This window comes from Panicum virgatum, chromosome 3K (assembly GCF_016808335.1).
Source record: "Panicum virgatum strain AP13 chromosome 3K, P.virgatum_v5, whole genome shotgun sequence".
NCBI lineage: Eukaryota > Viridiplantae > Streptophyta > Magnoliopsida > Poales > Poaceae > Panicum > Panicum virgatum.
The window spans coordinates 10,960,890-10,978,427 of NC_053138.1; the positions used below are offsets into that span (position 1 = coordinate 10,960,890).

The 17,538-nt window shown below is 48.7% G+C and overlaps 2 protein-coding genes and 3 long non-coding RNA genes across 7 annotated transcripts; 3 read left to right on the forward strand and 2 right to left on the reverse strand.

Moving 5' to 3' along the window:
• The first annotated feature begins 441 nt into the window (after window positions 1–441).
• LOC120697518 lies at window positions 442–2,589 on the forward strand. Of its 2 annotated transcripts, XR_005684515.1 has the most exons (4): window positions 443–795; window positions 1,769–1,969; window positions 2,072–2,296; window positions 2,569–2,589. It is a non-coding gene; the product is annotated as an uncharacterized LOC120697518 (long non-coding RNA). The 2 variants fall into 2 exon arrangements; XR_005684514.1 differs by lacking the exon at window positions 2,569–2,589 and having other exon boundaries at window positions 442–795; window positions 2,072–2,400.
• Window positions 2,590–3,024: 435 nt separating this feature from the next.
• On the reverse strand, window positions 3,025–4,809 carry LOC120697517 (peroxidase 5-like). The gene is made up of 3 exons (XM_039980778.1): window positions 4,475–4,809; window positions 3,850–4,302; window positions 3,025–3,703 (listed from the first exon to the last, which is right to left on the reverse strand). Exons 1-3 carry the CDS (start codon window positions 4,676–4,678, stop codon window positions 3,281–3,283), a joined length of 1,080 nt encoding a protein of 359 aa, XP_039836712.1. The 5' UTR covers window positions 4,679–4,809; the 3' UTR covers window positions 3,025–3,280.
• Window positions 4,810–8,260: 3,451 nt separating this feature from the next.
• Window positions 8,261–9,453, forward strand: LOC120697522. Its single transcript, XR_005684518.1, has 2 exons — window positions 8,261–8,959; window positions 9,041–9,453. It is a non-coding gene; the product is annotated as an uncharacterized LOC120697522 (long non-coding RNA).
• A 1,082-nt stretch (window positions 9,454–10,535) lies between these two features.
• On the reverse strand, window positions 10,536–12,399 carry LOC120697519 (peroxidase 5-like). Its single transcript, XM_039980779.1, has 3 exons — window positions 12,085–12,399; window positions 11,305–11,763; window positions 10,536–11,231 (listed from the first exon to the last, which is right to left on the reverse strand). The coding sequence occupies exons 1-3, from the start codon at window positions 12,286–12,288 to the stop codon at window positions 10,803–10,805; spliced, it is 1,092 nt and encodes a 363-aa protein (XP_039836713.1). The 5' UTR covers window positions 12,289–12,399; the 3' UTR covers window positions 10,536–10,802.
• LOC120697520 lies at window positions 12,377–14,056 on the forward strand. Of its 2 annotated transcripts, XR_005684517.1 has the most exons (3): window positions 12,377–12,535; window positions 12,709–12,838; window positions 13,771–14,056. It is a non-coding gene; the product is annotated as an uncharacterized LOC120697520 (long non-coding RNA). The 2 variants fall into 2 exon arrangements; XR_005684516.1 differs by lacking the exon at window positions 13,771–14,056 and having other exon boundaries at window positions 12,394–12,535; window positions 12,709–13,015.
• Window positions 14,057–17,538: the final 3,482 nt, after the last annotated feature.

Genomic DNA, 17,538 nt, shown 5'->3' on the forward strand with positions numbered 1-17,538 from the left:
TCCACTCCGCATGAGCTCCCTCAGCACACGCGGGAGCTTCCATCTCCGTGCCCTTGCGCTGGACCCGTGTGGCAGCAAGGCGTCGATTGCGAGTTTCCTCACGCCCGGCGCCGGCGGCTTCCTCCTCACCTTGAGCAGTGGAACGCTTTGGAGATCCACCGGCCTAGGTACACACGGTGCGCCTCCACCCCTGTCGTATTTGATTCCCCAAATTTTTTTCTCGATTTCTTGTATAGGTATGTACCAGGATGAGCTCGTTTTAGGTGGCCGAATGTTCAGTTCCATCATCACCTCACCATCTTATAGCAGCTCAGATATGTCCTTCATTTTGCCAGATCAGACCGACGTGGAGCAGCTCAGAAGAGTTTCAGATTTTTTGGATGAATCGCTGCTGATTCCCCCGCATGGTGCAATGTGCCATCTACCCTCACCCTTATTGGACAATTTCTATCATAGTTGCCGATGCTTTGTCCAGGTTGTAGTTCAAATTAGGTTGTTGTAAACGGTATCTGTGTGATTCTTATCCAACTTTCCCTTCCCTGTTCTTGTCAGTGTATCCTAACAAAATGTCGATCCGCAGGGTTGGTTCTCAACCGAGCAGTGGGGGGTGACGCCGCACCCGCACGCTTCCATGATTTTCAGTCCGATCACTCCCGGGTACCAATGCAGGGGCACCCTCCCTTGAGCTGCGCAATGCATGGATGAGGTTCGGTATTGGGGGCTTTACATGCTTCGAGACGTAGACAAGGATGCTGAATGCGCGCCTGCAGCCAGTAGACAAGGATGCGGTGACAGGTACCCATGTATTTCAGTGTTGCTGCTCCTGCTTTAGCTGGAGACGATGGCCACGAGCTCAACTAGTTAATGGGAGGACATCATGCGCCTATCTCTTCTCTAATCGTGCCAACTGATGTTTTAGCTAATACTGAAATTTTCATGAGGCAACCTGTTCAACTGACACTGATTAGGATTTACCAATGTTGGCATACTATCGAATCATGTGTATACCAATGTTAGATCATTGATTTACCCATTGTCGACAGCATCTACTTGTGAATCTGTATCCTAATGAACCATGCCATGAGAGAAGAGGCTGTGAGCAAAATAACTATAGAAGATTGTATAAATAGAGTCAATGAAAAATAAACTCGTGCTCTGTTTATGAACGCAATCATGTACCAACCTTTAGCAAAATCTACTCACTTTTTTGATTAAATTTACATGAATCGACTGTCTGTGTTGCTAGCCTGACCTTGAACGGTTGCTCTTCAGCTGGCAGCACACTCGCTCAGTCTGAAATTCTGCATCACCTTTCTAATTTACCTGCACCTCTACTTGATTTGACTCCACTGAAAAAAATTCTAAGCAGGCCATTTGAGATCTGGTTGGTCTATATATTGCTTTATGATGTAATTACACACAATTTGCTGCTGTTTGACTCCTGATTCCTGAACCAAGCAATTTATTACCAATCATGGTTTTCCACTTTTCCTGTAGAGTGTTGGCTGTTGAGTACCTGTTTAGTGGCTTCAGGCCAATGTTATTGATTCTATAATGGAGATTAATCGTTTTTGATACCGTCACACTAGCCCATGCAGCACACATTTAACTGAACAATCATAGCTCTGCCTAATTTAACAATAGTATACTGACAAATTTATACGCAATGCACTATTTAATAGTTACTAATTAGCTAATCATGTAAATGGTAAACAAACACACCTTTGTTCTGTACTAACACTATTGCTGAGGATCTTTGTTTCTGCAGATGTGCAGAGGAAGGAGATGAATGTGGAAGGCCACCAGGGAGGCTACCATCAATAATTGCAACGACACAACTTACATGTTTCTTTTATTTCATATCATCAGCTCTTGAAAATATTTCTTATTTGAATGTGTCCGGGAACTTCTATAGTTTGATGTGCTTAGTCCGGCCCCTCACATATCGCAAATCTGCTGCATAGTTGCAGTAAGTATCTCTATCTAAATTGTGTGCACTATCAGAGCCGTGGGCTAGTAGCCGAGCAATCAGTAGCTGTCAGCTCATCAGTTATGCTTGTATATTGTGCAGAAGGCCGGCTGCAAGGACTGCTTTGCTGGAGTTGCTTTGCCGGAGATCGGGGCCTGGAGATGTTTGCTTGCCAAAAATCTCACGCACAGGAGTGCTGTAACTGGAGGAGTTCCTTGCTTGCTTGCCGGAGATGGCGGGTGGATGGTTAAATTTAGATTAGAGGCATAGAGCGGGTGTACTTCGTACACCAAATATCAATTTGTCAATCATATACGAATGAAAACAGTAGGTTCTGGATCATAAATGCTGTATTTTGTTTTATGTGGAGGCCTATGGTGAAATCATGAATCCTAAGGTTTTTAATCAGAGACTTGCATTTTATTGTGACACCAAAGTGTTCTGTACACAAAATCTTTGTTGGCTAATTATAAACAGTCATTTTTTCCAAAAGTAAATCAATGAGCCACGTGAAGGTAGAACATGGAGTACAAACGGAAATCATTTGCTTTTGATCATAAATACTCGTATTCTAATTCGTAATGATGGCCACTTGGTAGGAACAGCGAATTCCATGGGGGGGGAGACGAATTGACGGAGACGTGCGCAGGAGACGAAAACTGCCGCTCGGTCCACAGGCGTGGAAGTTGGCGATGGACGAGAAAAACCGGACGCCGGCGCGGGATGCTACGGAAGTGCGGATGGCTCGGGTATGGAATAACTATTCCATACCCAGGGTACTGAATAGCGGTGTCATATATATATATATATATATATATATATATATATATATATATATATATATATATGCAGATTTTTTTTTTCTCGGCTCTTGCCATCTTGGATGGTAACTGATGAAGGCCCCATGAATCTGACTATATGGGCTGGTCCCTGGCTTGCTATTGACAGTTTGCCAGGATTTTGTCAAATGATTCGCATTGCCTGTATGTACAATTCGTTGGCCAAAACACATGATCAATCAACTTTTTGCCTCACTAATCAGATGACCGTACATGTTTGCCACAAACAACAATATTGTTCAAATATTTATTTCATCCTCACAATCAAACTCCATAGATAGACAAATGAACATCGGTTAACGTACAACAGACTCTGCTCACTTCTCATCCCCTTTTCTTCAGAGTTTTCTAGATCGCGTGCTCTCCCTGATCATGTAACAAGCAAGTTATCTAGCTATAATCTGCTCATTACTTACTGCAGCATCACATCCAAACAAGACAATCACTTTGCACACTGCACACCCATCTTCCATTAGCTTGCAGCTACTCCAATGGATCCTGATGAAGATCCTGACGATCCGGCGACAACAGGATGAAAGCCGGCGGTCCTAGCGGGGTTGATGACCCTGCAGTTGCGCCTGATCTCGCCCTGCGCCCCGGTCAGCACCTCGATCTGCCCCATCTTGAGCATGGACCTGGCGAACTTGGCCTTCCACATCGCCTCGCTGCGCACGAAGGAGTCGACGAGCGCCTTCGTCGTCGCGTTGGTCATCAGCGCCGCGTCCGACGTGAAGAGGCCCAGGTTGTTCTGCAGGCCGACGTAGTACCTGTTGTCGAGCTTGGTCGGCGTGATGAGGTCCATGAACGGCGTGGTCGTCGGGAAGGTCTGGTTGCTGCTGGGCGGGCAGATGCTCTTGAGCAGAAATGCGTAGGCCTTGCTCAGCAGCGGATCAATCTGTAGTGTACAGCACGGCAGGTGATTAACCGTAAAATATAATCGTACTCAAAGCACTGACAAGATAGTATGTTTGGTGAAAAATTAGTCCAGAAGAATATTCAGCATCCTAGTTTCTGGAGAGGAAACTAGTATGTTTTGCTTACACCGTCAGCTGAGCCGCTGAAGTTGTAGAGCCGGTTGGCGGGGTTGTTGGGGATGCCGGCGAAGCTGCTGCAGTGGGAGACGCCGATGGAGTGGGCGCCGGAGAGGACGACCATGTCCTCCAGGGTGAGGTTCTTCCTGGCGAAGCTGTCCACCAGCTCCGTGGCGTTGAAGAACGGCGGCGGCAGGTCGCCCGTCTCGTTGGCGAGGGATCTCCTGCCGTCGCGGCGCCCGGCCGGCACCCGGTAGCCGGCGCCGCCGGCGAGCACGACGCTGTCCCGGGCCGCGAAGGCGAGGATGTCGGCGCAGGAGACCACGCCGGGGCACCGCGCCTCCAGGGCCGCCTTGGCGCGGTCGACCACCTCGAAGAACCGGAGGCTGGGATTGTTGGCGATGGCGTCCTTCTCCGCCGTGTTGTTGGGCGTCGAGTCGATCAGGACCGAGCCATCGCAGCCCTGCACGGAGGTTCAAGCGTTCGTCACTCCGGTGAAGTCGACGTCGTTCTAGAATATGTACAGATTCTTGAACTATCTTAGTAAGATTTATGACATGCATGGAAATCATATCATATATCTGGATCTGTCAATGAAAAAACTTCTATTTCGTTGTGCTGCATGCGCTTATTACTTTGACGAAGCAGTCGTGGAAGTGCATGCGGATGATCGCCGGAGCGACGCCGGAGTCGTTCCTGAACGCGGCGGCGACGGTCTGCTGCACGATGGTCTCGGCGGAGGGGCACGTCCTGTCGTAGAAGCCCAAGTCGAGGCAGGCGGTGGCCGAGAGCAGCGCCGCCAGGAGCGTGCCCAAGCGTAGGCAGCAGCGCTTAGTCATGGCTACAGACTACAGAGCTCCTCGTCCTGCTGCTGCTTTTCTGAATGCAGCATGACTGTGTATCGCACGAGGGGTGTTTATAGCGCGCTGGAATAGAAATTCTGGCATGCCTGCAGTAGAAAAATGAGGGGCAGTTTTTGTCACAGTGGAAACAGGCACTGAAGTCTGAATATTCGCCGAAAATAGGGTGAGTTTTCTCTGGGCTTGTTTTTCTTTCATCGTATTGACTTGTGTTTTGGTAGGTCATAATTTCTATCGACTAGAAAAAAAACTGTTCTCACTCAATGCATGTGAAGAACATTCATTCAAGTGGAAAATGAACTAATTTTTTTTCTATCAATGCCTCTCAACTCGTTTGTAATTGACGATGTGCTTTTTTTTTGGTTCGTTTTGTGAGTAACTGCTTGCTTGCTTGGCTGTTACCCTTTATTTGGGTTTAAGCCCCTAGTTTTACATCTCTATCTAATTTGGTAGTGGTTGAGGCTTAACTATGGTGTAGCAAAATGGAAGCCTCACGATAGATTGAAAATGGCTTGAAGGTCAGGTCCTCGTTCAGATGGCAAAAGTCATCGGAAGCCGTCACATGAGGAAGCCATTAAAGCACCTTCAAGTTCAGACTTGAAGGTTTAGAGCTACGGAAGTAACAGATGGTTCATTCTGCAAGTGGAAAGGAGCGGTTGTAGCTTAAATATGAGGAAAATCAATTAGTATGGGATCATGCCCCTCCTTGACTGATTATGGATTATTACTGCCCCTGGACCATTCCTCAATCCTCAAACACAGCTAATGGATCATGCCCCTCCTTGACTGATTCTGGAGGTTGCATATGCTTGTCTTCTCAGTGATACCAACTCTTAGGACTCCATCCAGTGTCCATCTGTAGCATGAGAGTAACCCAATGTCTGCCCAGTTGTTCCATCAATTCCAAGTTGCCTCATGGTCATGGACCATGCTAAGACCTGCTACCATACTTTTTTTTTTTTTTGCGAGGAACCTGCTACCACACTTTGACACATGCCCAACTATTGATTTTTCTTCCATCCTCTCCTGAATCTTGAGCGCTCATCGCACTTGTGTGTGCTTCCGAAGTATGCAGGGTAGCAGGCAGCAGCACCGGCGTTGTATTGCCTGATGGGTTGCTTCACCTTCTTCAGTAATTCTCCAGTGAAGTTTTCCAACTCTTTCAGGCAAAGCTCTCTCCAATTCTGCAACATACCCATACAAAATCATATGAAACGGGTAAAAATGCCAACTATGTATTTGTATTAATGATTTTTCTCTCGCTTTTATTGAATTCTCTGCTAGATAGCTGGTAGTAGTAGTTTTCCTTATTGAATCCTAAATTGGATACTTGTGAACCTTTTGGAACCTAGCTTTGGGGTGCTGTTCATGTACGTAAATTGGTGGTTGGCACTCCATTGACTCGTCGACTTCGCTTGTTTTTTGAGTTTATTTCTTCCTTGTGTTTGTTGTGACCCCTGTATCACCACAAAAAACAGAATGAAAGAAAAATGGAAGGTCCAATGAAGTTGAGGAGGAAAGATCGGCAAATAGAACACAAGCCAAGCAGAGGACATCGTCAACCTCTGCAAGACCATGCGTGTTGCGCCCTTTGTGATCAGGAAACAGAAACCGTTGATCACTTGATCGTTGGCTGCTCGTTCAGCAGGATGGTGTGGTTCGAGTTGTTCGCCCCGGCTGGTCTCCACGGCCTTGTTACTACCGGGCCCACAGGTCGCGTCCATCTCAGATTGGTGGCTAGGCAGCAGGAAGAAGAGTACTCTTCTGAGGCGTGCGGCAGGCCGGCAGCCCACCATGGCCGCCGGGACGCGTTCCGGAGAGGTTGTTGACTGATGCCGTCGCGCCAAGTTCGTTCGGTCCTTGCAGTTGGTGCAGCGCGTGCCTGCCGCCGATCCCACGTCCACGTGCGAGCATCTTTCTGGTCGCCAGCGGTGATCGGCGAGCAGTCAAGCCGGCGCCGGGACAAGCCTCGGCGCGGCGGAGCAGTTTCACGCCGGCGCCGGATGGCCAAGCGGGCGCGGCGCTTCCGCATACACGTCTGCTCCTGCTCGCGCCACGGCTGGCCGCCTCCCTCTCTGGCAAAAGCGAACGCGCGCGGCGCCTAACGAGGAAGACGGGGAGAAGCCGCTGCGATTCGCCTAATCTGGGCTATTGATTCGAGATCGGACGGTCTACAGGCACCCAGGGGGTGGACGGTATTTGAAATACCGTCCACCCTTGGGGTCCAAATCCGCGCCCGCGCCGCGGCTCGCCGGAGCGGCAGAGCACCCAGGCCGCCGTTCCTACCTTTCCGGCGCCGGAAGTCTCGCCGTTTCTCCGTTTTGCAGCACGCCGCGTGTTGCCTCCACCAAGCAAGCGCGCAGCTTACGCCGGATGGCCGGCGCGGTCGTCCAGGGGGGTCGGTCTGTCTGTGACGACGGCGGCGTGAACGCACAGGGAGGGAGGCCAGAGCGCGGCGAGGTCGATGTCATGAGTCATGGTCGATTTACGAGGACCCTCTCGTGGGTTCTCATCGGGAAGAAGGGAAGAAAAGGTGCCAGCCTGAGTTGATTCCTCTCGGCTAGTGCCGGCGCCAATTCGTTCGGCCGTCGGCTCGTCGGCCTTGCTCCTGACGTGCCGATTCCACTCGCGAGAAACCTTCTCGCCGGCTCGTCGCCATAAATCCATCTAGGCGGCGCTGGGAGAAAGCCTCGGCGGATCCCGGATGCCCGAGAGGGCGTGGTGCTCCCGTAAAGACGCCTGGTCCCGCTCGCGCCACGGCTGGCCTGGCCTCTGTCGCTGGCAAAAGCGAGGAACGCGCGTGCGGCGCCTGACGAGGAAGACAACTCTACGATACGCCTAATCTGGACCGCCGAATCCCAATCCGACGGTGCGCTGGCACCCAGGGGGTGGACGGTATTTGAAACACCGTCCACCCTTGGGTTCCAACTCCGCGCCCGCGCTGCCTCAGGCCGCGGCTCCCCGGCGCATCGGAGCACTCAGGCGGCGCATGGATCTCGCGGAGCGCGCGTGTTGCCCTCCACCAAGCTCGGTGACTGCGAGGGGTGCCTCAATCGCCAATCCCATGCCCGAGCCGCTCCTGGTCGCCTCCAGTCCTGGCGGCGCATCTAGTGCGCCGTGCGCGCCGCACCGGGACAAGCCTCGCCAGGAGCCCGAGAGGATGCGCCGCTCGACGGCGCGCTGCTCATCCACCGGAGAAGGGGCACGGGTGCACGGCGACCTGGCAGCATCAATCGAGGAAAGTGGCGCGGCGCCGATGGCCGCCAGGAGCCTACCATGGCCGCCGGGCCGCGTTCCGGAGAGGCTCTTGACTGGTGCCGCCGCGCCAAGTTCGTTCGGTCCTTGGCTCCTTGCAGTTGCAGCGCGTGCCTGCCGGCGGTGACCGGTGAGCAGTCAATACGGCGCCGGGGCAAGCCGCGGCGCGGCGGAGCAGTTCCACGCCGGCGCCGCCGGATGCGCAAGCGGGCGCGGCGCTTCCGCATACACGTCTGGTCGCGCCACGGCTGGCCTTCCTCGCTGGCAAAAGCGAACGCGCGCGCTGCGCCTGACGAGGAAGACGGGGAGACGCTTCTGCGATTCGCCTAATCTGGGCCATTGATTTGCGATCGGATGGTCCGCAGGCACCCAGGGGTGGACGGTATTTGAAATACCGTCCACCCTTTTGGCCTTTGGGTTCCAACTCCGTCCGCGCCCGCACTGCCTCAGGCCGCGGCTCGCCGGAGCGCGGAGCGGCGGAGCATTCAGGCGGCGCATGGACCTAGCGGCGACCGCGCTGCTGTAGTAGGGCACTCCGCGGAGCACGCGTGTTTCCCGCCACCAAGCTCGGTGATTGCGAGCCTTGCCTGCCTCGCCAGTTCCATGCCCGAGCCGCTCCTGGTCGCCTCCAGTCCTGGCGGCGCGTCTAGTGCGCGCCGCACCGGGACAAGCCTCGCCGCTGCTCATCCACAGGAGAAGGGGCACGGGCGCACTGCGACCTAGCAGCATCAATTGAGGCCAATGGCGCGGCGCGACAGCGGCCGCGTGGGAGAGCCGCACGTGAGGCGCTCGACGAAATGGCCAGGGTCACTCAAGGAGCGTCCCGCTGGCGGTGGTGTACGGCAAGTCGTGCGGGCTTGGAAGGTCCATGCCGGTAGGTTGTTCAGCCATTACCCGTGGCCGTGGGCGGTGGGCTTAGCGGAGAGTTCACTTCTTCATGATGTAAGAGGTGTCCTGGTGGGATGTCAGTGCGCAAGAGCCAAGAGCAGAGGACATTTCTCTGTGGTAAGTGATTACTCTTGATTCAATGGATTATTATGGATGTTGTAGCTTTCAACAGCTTGATGGGTTGCCTGTATTTTGCAGGAAGGTCAGTTGGAAGATGTCACTTGAAAACTTGAAATTTTCCTTCCATTCCAAGATACTGGCACATGTACCTCTGTAACTCCGTTCCATGTCAGTGTTGAGTGTCCTCTTCAGAGTATGCAGATACGGTGGACGTGATGAAAATTTTATGTCAAGTGCAAGTTTGGAAGAGCCGGTCAAGACTCCGTCTTATGGCTCTCATGCCCCAATGCAAGGTCAGGAGAGTAGAACTAGCTCCATGCAATCCTTCCTGATCCATGTGATCCTTTGTGCAACTGCTCTCGATATGAATGCTCTGTCAAACAAAATTACTGGAGAAATTTCAAGTAAGTTCACTTTTTTCTCTGGATATTACTGTCAGTAGGGTATCCTGATTTCATTGGTAAATTTATATTTCAACTGTTCAAATGGTATCCTTTCACCTTACAACTGTTCAGCTTCCCTAGATTTAGAATTCGTGGGCTTCATATCAAAATACCATAATAACTATTTAGTAAAACAGTGGCCAAAAAGAGACGCAATACTGAAAAAAAAATCATTATATTAAGATACACACTTCTGGAAACTGTGGCTCAAACATGTTTGGAGAGGAGTTTGCACCGCATATTCCCCAGCTTCGAGAGAATAAGTTGATTGTTAACTATGAAAAAAACACCATGTGCATATTTTGCATGTATAATTGCTGCTTGTGAATAAGTTAGGAAGATATAACGACATAGGACAAGGTCACAAGGAACCGGAGTGGAAAGGGAAATCCCAGCACACACATTATTTAAGGTTCTGAGTCATAGTTTCACACTCAACTAGTTCCACATGAAAGAAAATCTTAAACAGGCATTGTCGGCATTGATTTTTCCTTTTCCTTTTGAGAACGACAATGCCTTCATAGTGAAGATGTGTCATGTGTGCATTCATAATCCTTCAAAAGAAACCGGAAAACTTGTCTGCATCATAGTAGAACCAAAAATTGTTACATCAATACTCAGCAATTGCTCCGCTGCAGTTGAGCTATTGGCTAAAAAAAATAATCCAAGGTTACCTAACTACTGATGTTGTCACTTGTCAGCAAAGATTGGGATGAGTGCTGAGTCAAGTCAACTAGGTCCATATTCTTTATGAACGTCGCTGATGAGAAACGACAAGGGTCTAAATTGGATCAATTTTTTTTTGTTTGTCTTTTAAAAAATGGGTGGATTCAATTAATAATCATTCTCAGTTGCAGCACGTAGGGACAAACTGGGTCAACTAGACTTAAAAAAATTGGTTGTCCATATCATTCGTTGATTGCGTCACTTTAATCTAAAAGACTGTTGTCGCAAGACAGATGCCTTCTATTTTTATCGCCTTATTAAGCTTCATTAGGCATATTTTTGGAGGAATGTATATGCTTTGTAGATTTTCTTAATTTTGGATAATCTTAACTGATATTGATAGTTTGGAAGGATTTTGCAATAATAATTGCCTATGTTTGTTCTTTCCTTTGGTGGAAAATACATGAACAAATCAAGTTTCCATTTCACTACTCAGATGAGCATACATATTAGCATAGGACAACAATATTTGGCACAGACGCACAGTCGCACAGATTCCATTATTTCTTCCTCACAATGAAGCTACATGCACAAATTATGAACACCAAAGTAACTTAGAACAAGCTGCAAGAGTGATCACGCCATCTTTCTCCCTGTCCATTTTAGAAAATGGATGAGTTCCGGCCATCCTGCTCATTACTTATTGCAATGTCACACATTCACAATAGACGTCACTCTGTAGCCACTCCATTGAATCCTGAAGAACCTGATTCGTCGACAACCTGATGACTTCCAGCAGTGGTGGTGGTGGCGTTGAGAGGGTTGATGACCCTGCAGTTGCGCCTGATCTCTCCCTGCGTCCCGGTCAGCACTTCGATCTGCCCCATCTTGAGCATGGACTTGGCGAACTTGGCCTTCCATGTCGCCTCGCTGCGCACGAAGGAGTCGACGAGAGCCTTCATCGTCGTGTTGGTCAGCAGCGCCGCGTCCGACGTGAAGAGGCCCAGGTTGTTGCTCAGGCCGACGTAGTACTTGTTGTCGAGCCTCGCCGGCGTGATGAGGTCCATGAGTGTCGTCGTCGTCGGGAAGAACTGGCTGCTGTTGGACGGGCAGATGCTCTTGAGCAGAAATGCGTAGGCCTTGCTCAGTGCCGGATCAATCTGCACACCACGGCAATGGTAATTAATTTTAATTGATAGGTGGGTAAGAACGACTTCAGTGTGAACGAAATACCTTGTCAGGTGAGGTGAAGTTGTAGAGCCGGTCGGCAAGGTTGTTGGGGACGCCGGCGAAGCTGCTGCAGTGGGAGACGCCGATGGAGTGGGCGCCGGAGAGGACGACCAGGTCCTCGACGGTGAGGTTCTTGGAGGCGAAGCTGTCGGCCAGCTGGGTGGCGTTGAAGAAGGGCGGGGGCAGGTCGTTGAGCGCGTCCGTGTCGCGGGATATCCGGCCGTCGCGGCGGCCAGCCGGCAGCTGGTAGCCGAGGCCGCCGGCGAGGGCGACGCTGTCCCGGGCGGCGAAGGCGAGGATGTCGGCGCAGGAGACGACGCCGGGGCACTGCGCCTCCAGGGCCGCCTTGGCGCGGTCGATCACGTCGAAGAACCGGAGGCTGGGGTTGTTGGGCGCCGCGTCCTTCTCCGCCGTGTTGTTCGGATTCGTCGTCGAGTCGATCAGAACCGAGCCGTCGCAGCCCTGAAAACAAAGGAGGTTGGAGCGTCACTACGTCACTCTCAGAGTCTCAGGTGAAGTCCTTGCTTCCTCTTTCCTCACAATAATATTTATGAGATGGAAATGCATGATATATATCTGGATTTTTTTTCATGGAATGTGAAAAGATTTTACCTCACTATATTTTTTTAAAACTAATTATAAATTTTTTAAAAAAAGAATCATACCGATGTATAGATACAAAGAGAAAAGGCGGAATGAGATGGAGTGAGAATAACATCAATATGCACATACACAGTAAGCACACTGCACGCTATACTAGTATATGGTTGTGCATGTGCTCACTCTGACGAAGCAGTCGTGGAAGTGCATGCGGATCAGCGCCGGAGCGACGCCGGAGTCGTTCCTGAACGCGGCGGCGACGGTCTGCTGCACGATGGCCTCGGCGGAGGGGCACGTCCTGTCGTAGAAGCCGAAGTCGAGGCAGGCGGCGGCCGGGAGGAGCGCCGCCAGGAGCGTGGCGAAGCGAAGGCACCAGCGCTTCGCCATGGCTAGGCTAGCTGTCTCGTTCTTCTTGTCTGGACTATGATAGTATGACGCGATGCATGTCCGTGTGTGCCACGGGGTGGTTTTATAGGATGTTGGGATGCTGTTTGCCGGCCCGTAGAAAACGGAGGGGGCGATTACTCTTCTGTCACGGTGGAAGGAGCTCGGATACTGCGTGCTGCAAGCAGCTTCTGCAAGTCGTCGGAACAAGAGTCAGCAATCTGAATATACATATTCGCTGAAAAAACAGGTGAGTTCTATGTTGACTATTAACTTGCTATTTCGTCAGTAGATCACCATATTGTCGTTCGCTGGATCAATATTCATTCAGACAATGTGGAGTATTGACTCCCAACAGGGATTTTCTGATTTGATCAAGCAGTATGTTAATCCCATATATGTTTTTTGGGGTTCATTTTGCAGGTCTCTATTATTGCATTTTGCTGTTGGCTATCCTTTGGGTTTGAGGTCCAAGCTTTACATCTCTATCATCTAGTTTGGTGGCTGAGCCTTATTAATGACTAGCATATGCAACTTGTGAAGGCTGACAATGGTTAGAGATCTGATCCTTTTTCAGATGGTGAAAGTCATAGGAAGCGGTCATGCACGTGTGAAACCACTAAAGCTTTGACTGAAAGAATTGTAGTAATTTAAAAAAATTTATTGCCTTTTCTACGTAATTTTGTTGAAAAACACAAATTCCTTTTTTTAGTAAACTTACCTTGATGTTTCCTTTGTGTAAATTAACAAAATCCATATTCAATTAGGGTCATAATTCAACAACTCAAATTAAATTATGCATTGTTGAACTCCTTAAGGCATTTCATTACCTAGCCCCCCATAGTTTAGAAGGACGGCCATTAGTGAGCCACCGGAGGAAGTTAATACGAATTCGCACACAATTCTTTTTCAAAGGAAAAAAATAACTCGTGTGATGTATGCTACCACCTGATTTCTTTTTCTGTGACTGTTTGAATATGATTTTTGGCCAATTTACTCAGCTACTAGAGTCAAAGTGTACGCACCACAAGTACCGACCTTTGTTATAATCCCTCAAGTGGAAATAAGAACAAGATGGTTGGAATGATTCCTTAGTATGGCTTAGGATTAAGTAAATACTCTCTTCATTTTTAATGGTATAATTAGCTTATCCTAAACATCATAGTAATTTAAAACGGAGGGAGTGTGTACTCGATCTCCCTCCGTTCCAAATTATAGTTCGTTTAATTTTTTGACTCCAAGTTCGACCACTCGTTTTATTCAAAAATTTATGCAAAATATCACTTCTTTTGTTGTGAGCTTGCTTTATTAATAGAAGTCGTTCAAGAATGACTTAACTTTGATGATGTTTGCACAATTTTTTGAATAAAATGAGTAGTCAAATTTGATGTTAAAAAAGTCAAATGAATTATAATTTGGAACGTAGGGAGTAACGAATTAACTGCGGGTGTATAGCTAAGCTCGTAAATGACTTGTTTAAACCAGGACGCACAGATAAGGTGTTGCGGTGTCAGCTCACGTTAGGCACCTGAAAGGCCAGAACAGAAAATATCAGCGTGAGGAAGATATGCAAAACTGAATGTCTCACCATATCTTTCATTCGTCGCCTACATTTGTCATTTGCTTAGAGCATGCGGCCTTTTTGTACTGCTGCTGTGATGAGAACCATTTGTTATTTTAATTCGTCGTTTGTTGTACTCTAGTAATTTGGCACAGACAAACATGAAGGTTCAGTTTGGTTGCCTGAATTTCACACATCTTTTGACCATCAGTGACTCGGTGCTGAAACTCACTCTTGGCACAAGAAAAGGCATGGTATTTTGGATTCTTTAGAAACTCCAGCATCTCTAATCCAAACTAGAACTATCTGAATGTTGATCACACGCATCACCTTTTTTCTTGCTTCACACTGTCCCATATCCTCAACTCTGAATGTTTGAGGAATATTTTCTGAACCTCTTTACACATGATCCCTGAAGTCTGAAGCCCGAACCCATGCATACGTACGCACCTGTCTGTTGCTCGGCTGTGTTCATAGGACAAGTATATATCGAAATACTAGCATCTGATCCAAGAGTGTAACATGACAAACCAGCCTGTTGCAGAGCTGCAGTAGGACTGTAGGGGCTCGTGACCAGGACAGCTCAGTTTGAGCTTCAGAATGGCGAGCAAAGGTCACCTGTCGGCAGCCAGCCATGGCGCCTTGCCACGCAGCTTTTTTGGCAAGTGATTTGACCTGATGCGATTGCTACCTCGTACTGCCATGCTTAAACTGGTATTGCTTAGTCTGGAAACTGGAATAATTCACATCCATTTGAGCAACGGTGCTGGAATAATCCTGCCTTGCTGTTTTTTGTACGGCTGTGATCTCTTCCAGTGGCAGGCGGCATACAACTCTGTTTGGTGCCGTCACAAATCATCCTAGATTGACATCAGAAGAATTAGAACATAAAGATCTGCTCGAACTGAAGAAAGCATCATCAGGAAGATATGCTTGAGCACTGAATCTTTTAGGTGATTCTGATGAACTCTTTTGAATCGGAGCTCCCAATTGCTGCCTCTGCATCTGCCTGTGCTTTGTGGTACTGCAAAAGGGAGGGTACTCTGAACACGTAACTGAAAACCACGATTATCCTTTTGCTCAACTCTTCACTTTCTACTTGCTAGATGGTGATAAGGATATATGTTAAGTATGACCCATATAGACATTCAGTGGAACCACCGAAGTGGGTGACCCAACACCAACAAGCGACTTTTAATAATTGCAGGGAATGGGGTGCATGGGGAATTTTGAGAAAACGCTCTAGCCATGGCCACAAGCTCATTGCCTCATTGCCCAGAAGCTATTAGGAAAGTCTTCATAGATGGTATGTTTCTGTGTCTGCCAGCATTGTGTGTTCAGCCAAGGTTATCCGCAATGTGGTTTTCAGCTGTGTTCCACCCCCACCTCAGTTCTTGCTTATGCAAGTAATTCGATAGTCCTATATTTGCAACATGGATTTTTCCCAGACAAATGAACGGTTTGCCGAAGTACTACACTTTCATTTTTTTTTTCAACGAAAAATAGTTTGGTTGCCATGGTTTGCGGAAAATTAACTTTGTTCCTGAATGATTCACAATCACGTCGCATACATTCAGGCAGATAGAATGACGATTCTAATGGCATATATATAATCATGTGTCATGGCCCTTTGGCCAACTTGCCTCTAGCAAGTAGAACGAAGTCTAGCAACCAAGCCTTTGCCTTGGTCGAGTTACTAAATAGCATGATCTCTCGGAGGTCGGTGATTATTGTAGCTGGTAGACTTGAAGTCCTAGATGGTCTGCGCTGGTAGCGCGTGACTACAGTAAGTTTCTCCATCTAACCACCAATACTGCAACTGCAAGAAATTAAAGTTGCTGTCTATCTAGTGTTATACACACGCACTATATAAACCTGTCAACTGGAAAGCCGGCCGGATGTCCAGGAGGATGATGAGCAGATGGGAAAGTTGAAACAGCGGCAGTTGCATATAGCAGGAAGATCAGTTGCCTGGGAACGGGATGCACGGGGAATGGTAGCTGCGCCTTTAGATATTCATGTGCAGTTCTAGGCTAATCATAGAAATCCAATTCCTAGGGCAAAACGGAGGGGCCGCGGGTGCCAGGAGCAGTCTCAGCGGCAGTTGCCAGCAGGAGCTGTCAGCGCACGCTGCTGCTGCGGTGCCAAGTTCGGTGGGCTTGCAAACATGCCGCGTGCGCCATGGCAGGCTCGTCGCACTGCCGAACGACGTCACCAATAATAAGCAAGTAGCTTGGTTATTTTGTCTCACGTGCATCGGTGCATGCCTTCTTTTTCTGGTGATCGGTTGATGATGAAGAATCCAAGACATTAACATTCCTGGGATTCTTGAAGCGCTGATTTCCTACCAATCATCACGTGTATGTTGCTTGGGAGATTGTTCGTATTATATGAGTATATGAGGTGCAAATCAATCTCTCCGTGTAAACCGTGCAAACTTCAATATGGGTCAACGGATCAACATCTAAGGAGAGGTGTGCAGGGGTGGGAGGGCGAATTTGCAAATGGGTCCTTACCTAATTCAAGGACGGTCGGTTAATAATTGTAAAATTACCTAATTCCTCCATGCCCCTTGGATGTTGATCCAGTGACCCAGATTGAAGTACATATGCCATTCCTCAACCCTCGTCTTCCCACCCAGCTTTTGATTCAAACAAATCATGGCAGCACGTCATTGGGAAAAAAATCGTGCGAGAAACTTGTGAAATTGATTTCCACACAGAGGATCGTTGTAAGGAACATGGCCCCAATTAGGCCATTGTTTGTGATTTTGGTGATTGAGTGACAACATAATCAATGGGACTAACAAGGTTGTGAGATCACATTTGTAGGAGTCTTTAGGTCCCATGGATATGAGTCAACACGTCTAATTCATCGTCGAGACGCAATGTCCAATCCATCATCGAGACGCCAAGTCCAATCCATCATCAAGATGACAAGTCCAATCAGTCGTAGAGGTGCCAAAGAATAGTGAAAATTCAGAGATCGCCACGATGAATTAGACGAGAAGATGCAGATTCAGCAACACCGGTTAAACCGATGGCCCCACCATCGGTGCATCCGATGGTTGTCTGATAGACCGACACCCATGCATCGGTGCAAGTTTTGGTGCCAGATGGGATCAAGTCAAGACAGCCCTTAGGCACCGGTTGAACTGACGGGTCACTTAGAGACATCGGTGCATTCAACATACTATTGTCCAGAGACGATGTCAAGTGCGCAGCAGCACCGGAAGAACCGATGCCCACCGGAGCAACGCATCGGAGCAATGACGTCAGCAAGAAAAGAAGGGTGAAACGGCTACGTGAAGATCAAGTGTCACCAGAAGAACCGACGCCTTAGCACCGGTTTAACCGATGGCTCCTGGAGTCGCTGCAACTGTGTCAGAGAAGCCAACGATTACTTCAGAGTGCAGTGTGACCGGAAGAACCGATGCCCTAGCACCGGAAGTTCCGATACCTACGCAGAAAAGTGTCAAACGGCTCTAAACGGCTAGTTCAAGTTGGAGGGCTATATATATATGCCTCACCCCGGCCATTTGAAGCTTGCTGGAGACTAAAGAGATCTCATACACATTGAAGAACACCTCCAAGCCAACCTAAGTGATTAGAATAGGGTGCGTCCACAGGGTTTGTTTACGAGACATGGGAGCATTAATTTCTTGATATTAAATAGTTAAATTTTACTGAAAC

Coding starts and splice junctions, on each gene's coding strand:
- LOC120697517 (XM_039980778.1), bottom strand. CDS start 4,678: ATGACTAAGCGCTGCTGCCTACGCTTGGGCACGCTCCTGGCGGCGCTG. Junction 4,303..4,474: donor TCCACGACTGCTTCGTCAAA/GTAATAAGCGCA, acceptor ACCTCCGTGCAG/GGCTGCGATGGCTCGGTCCT. Junction 3,704..3,849: donor TCAGCGGCTCAGCTGACGGT/GTAAGCAAAACA, acceptor TGTACACTACAG/ATTGATCCGCTGCTGAGCAA.
- LOC120697519 (XM_039980779.1), bottom strand. CDS start 12,288: ATGGCGAAGCGCTGGTGCCTTCGCTTCGCCACGCTCCTGGCGGCGCTC. Junction 11,764..12,084: donor TCCACGACTGCTTCGTCAGA/GTGAGCACATGC, acceptor CTTTGTTTTCAG/GGCTGCGACGGCTCGGTTCT. Junction 11,232..11,304: donor ACTTCACCTCACCTGACAAG/GTATTTCGTTCA, acceptor CGTGGTGTGCAG/ATTGATCCGGCACTGAGCAA.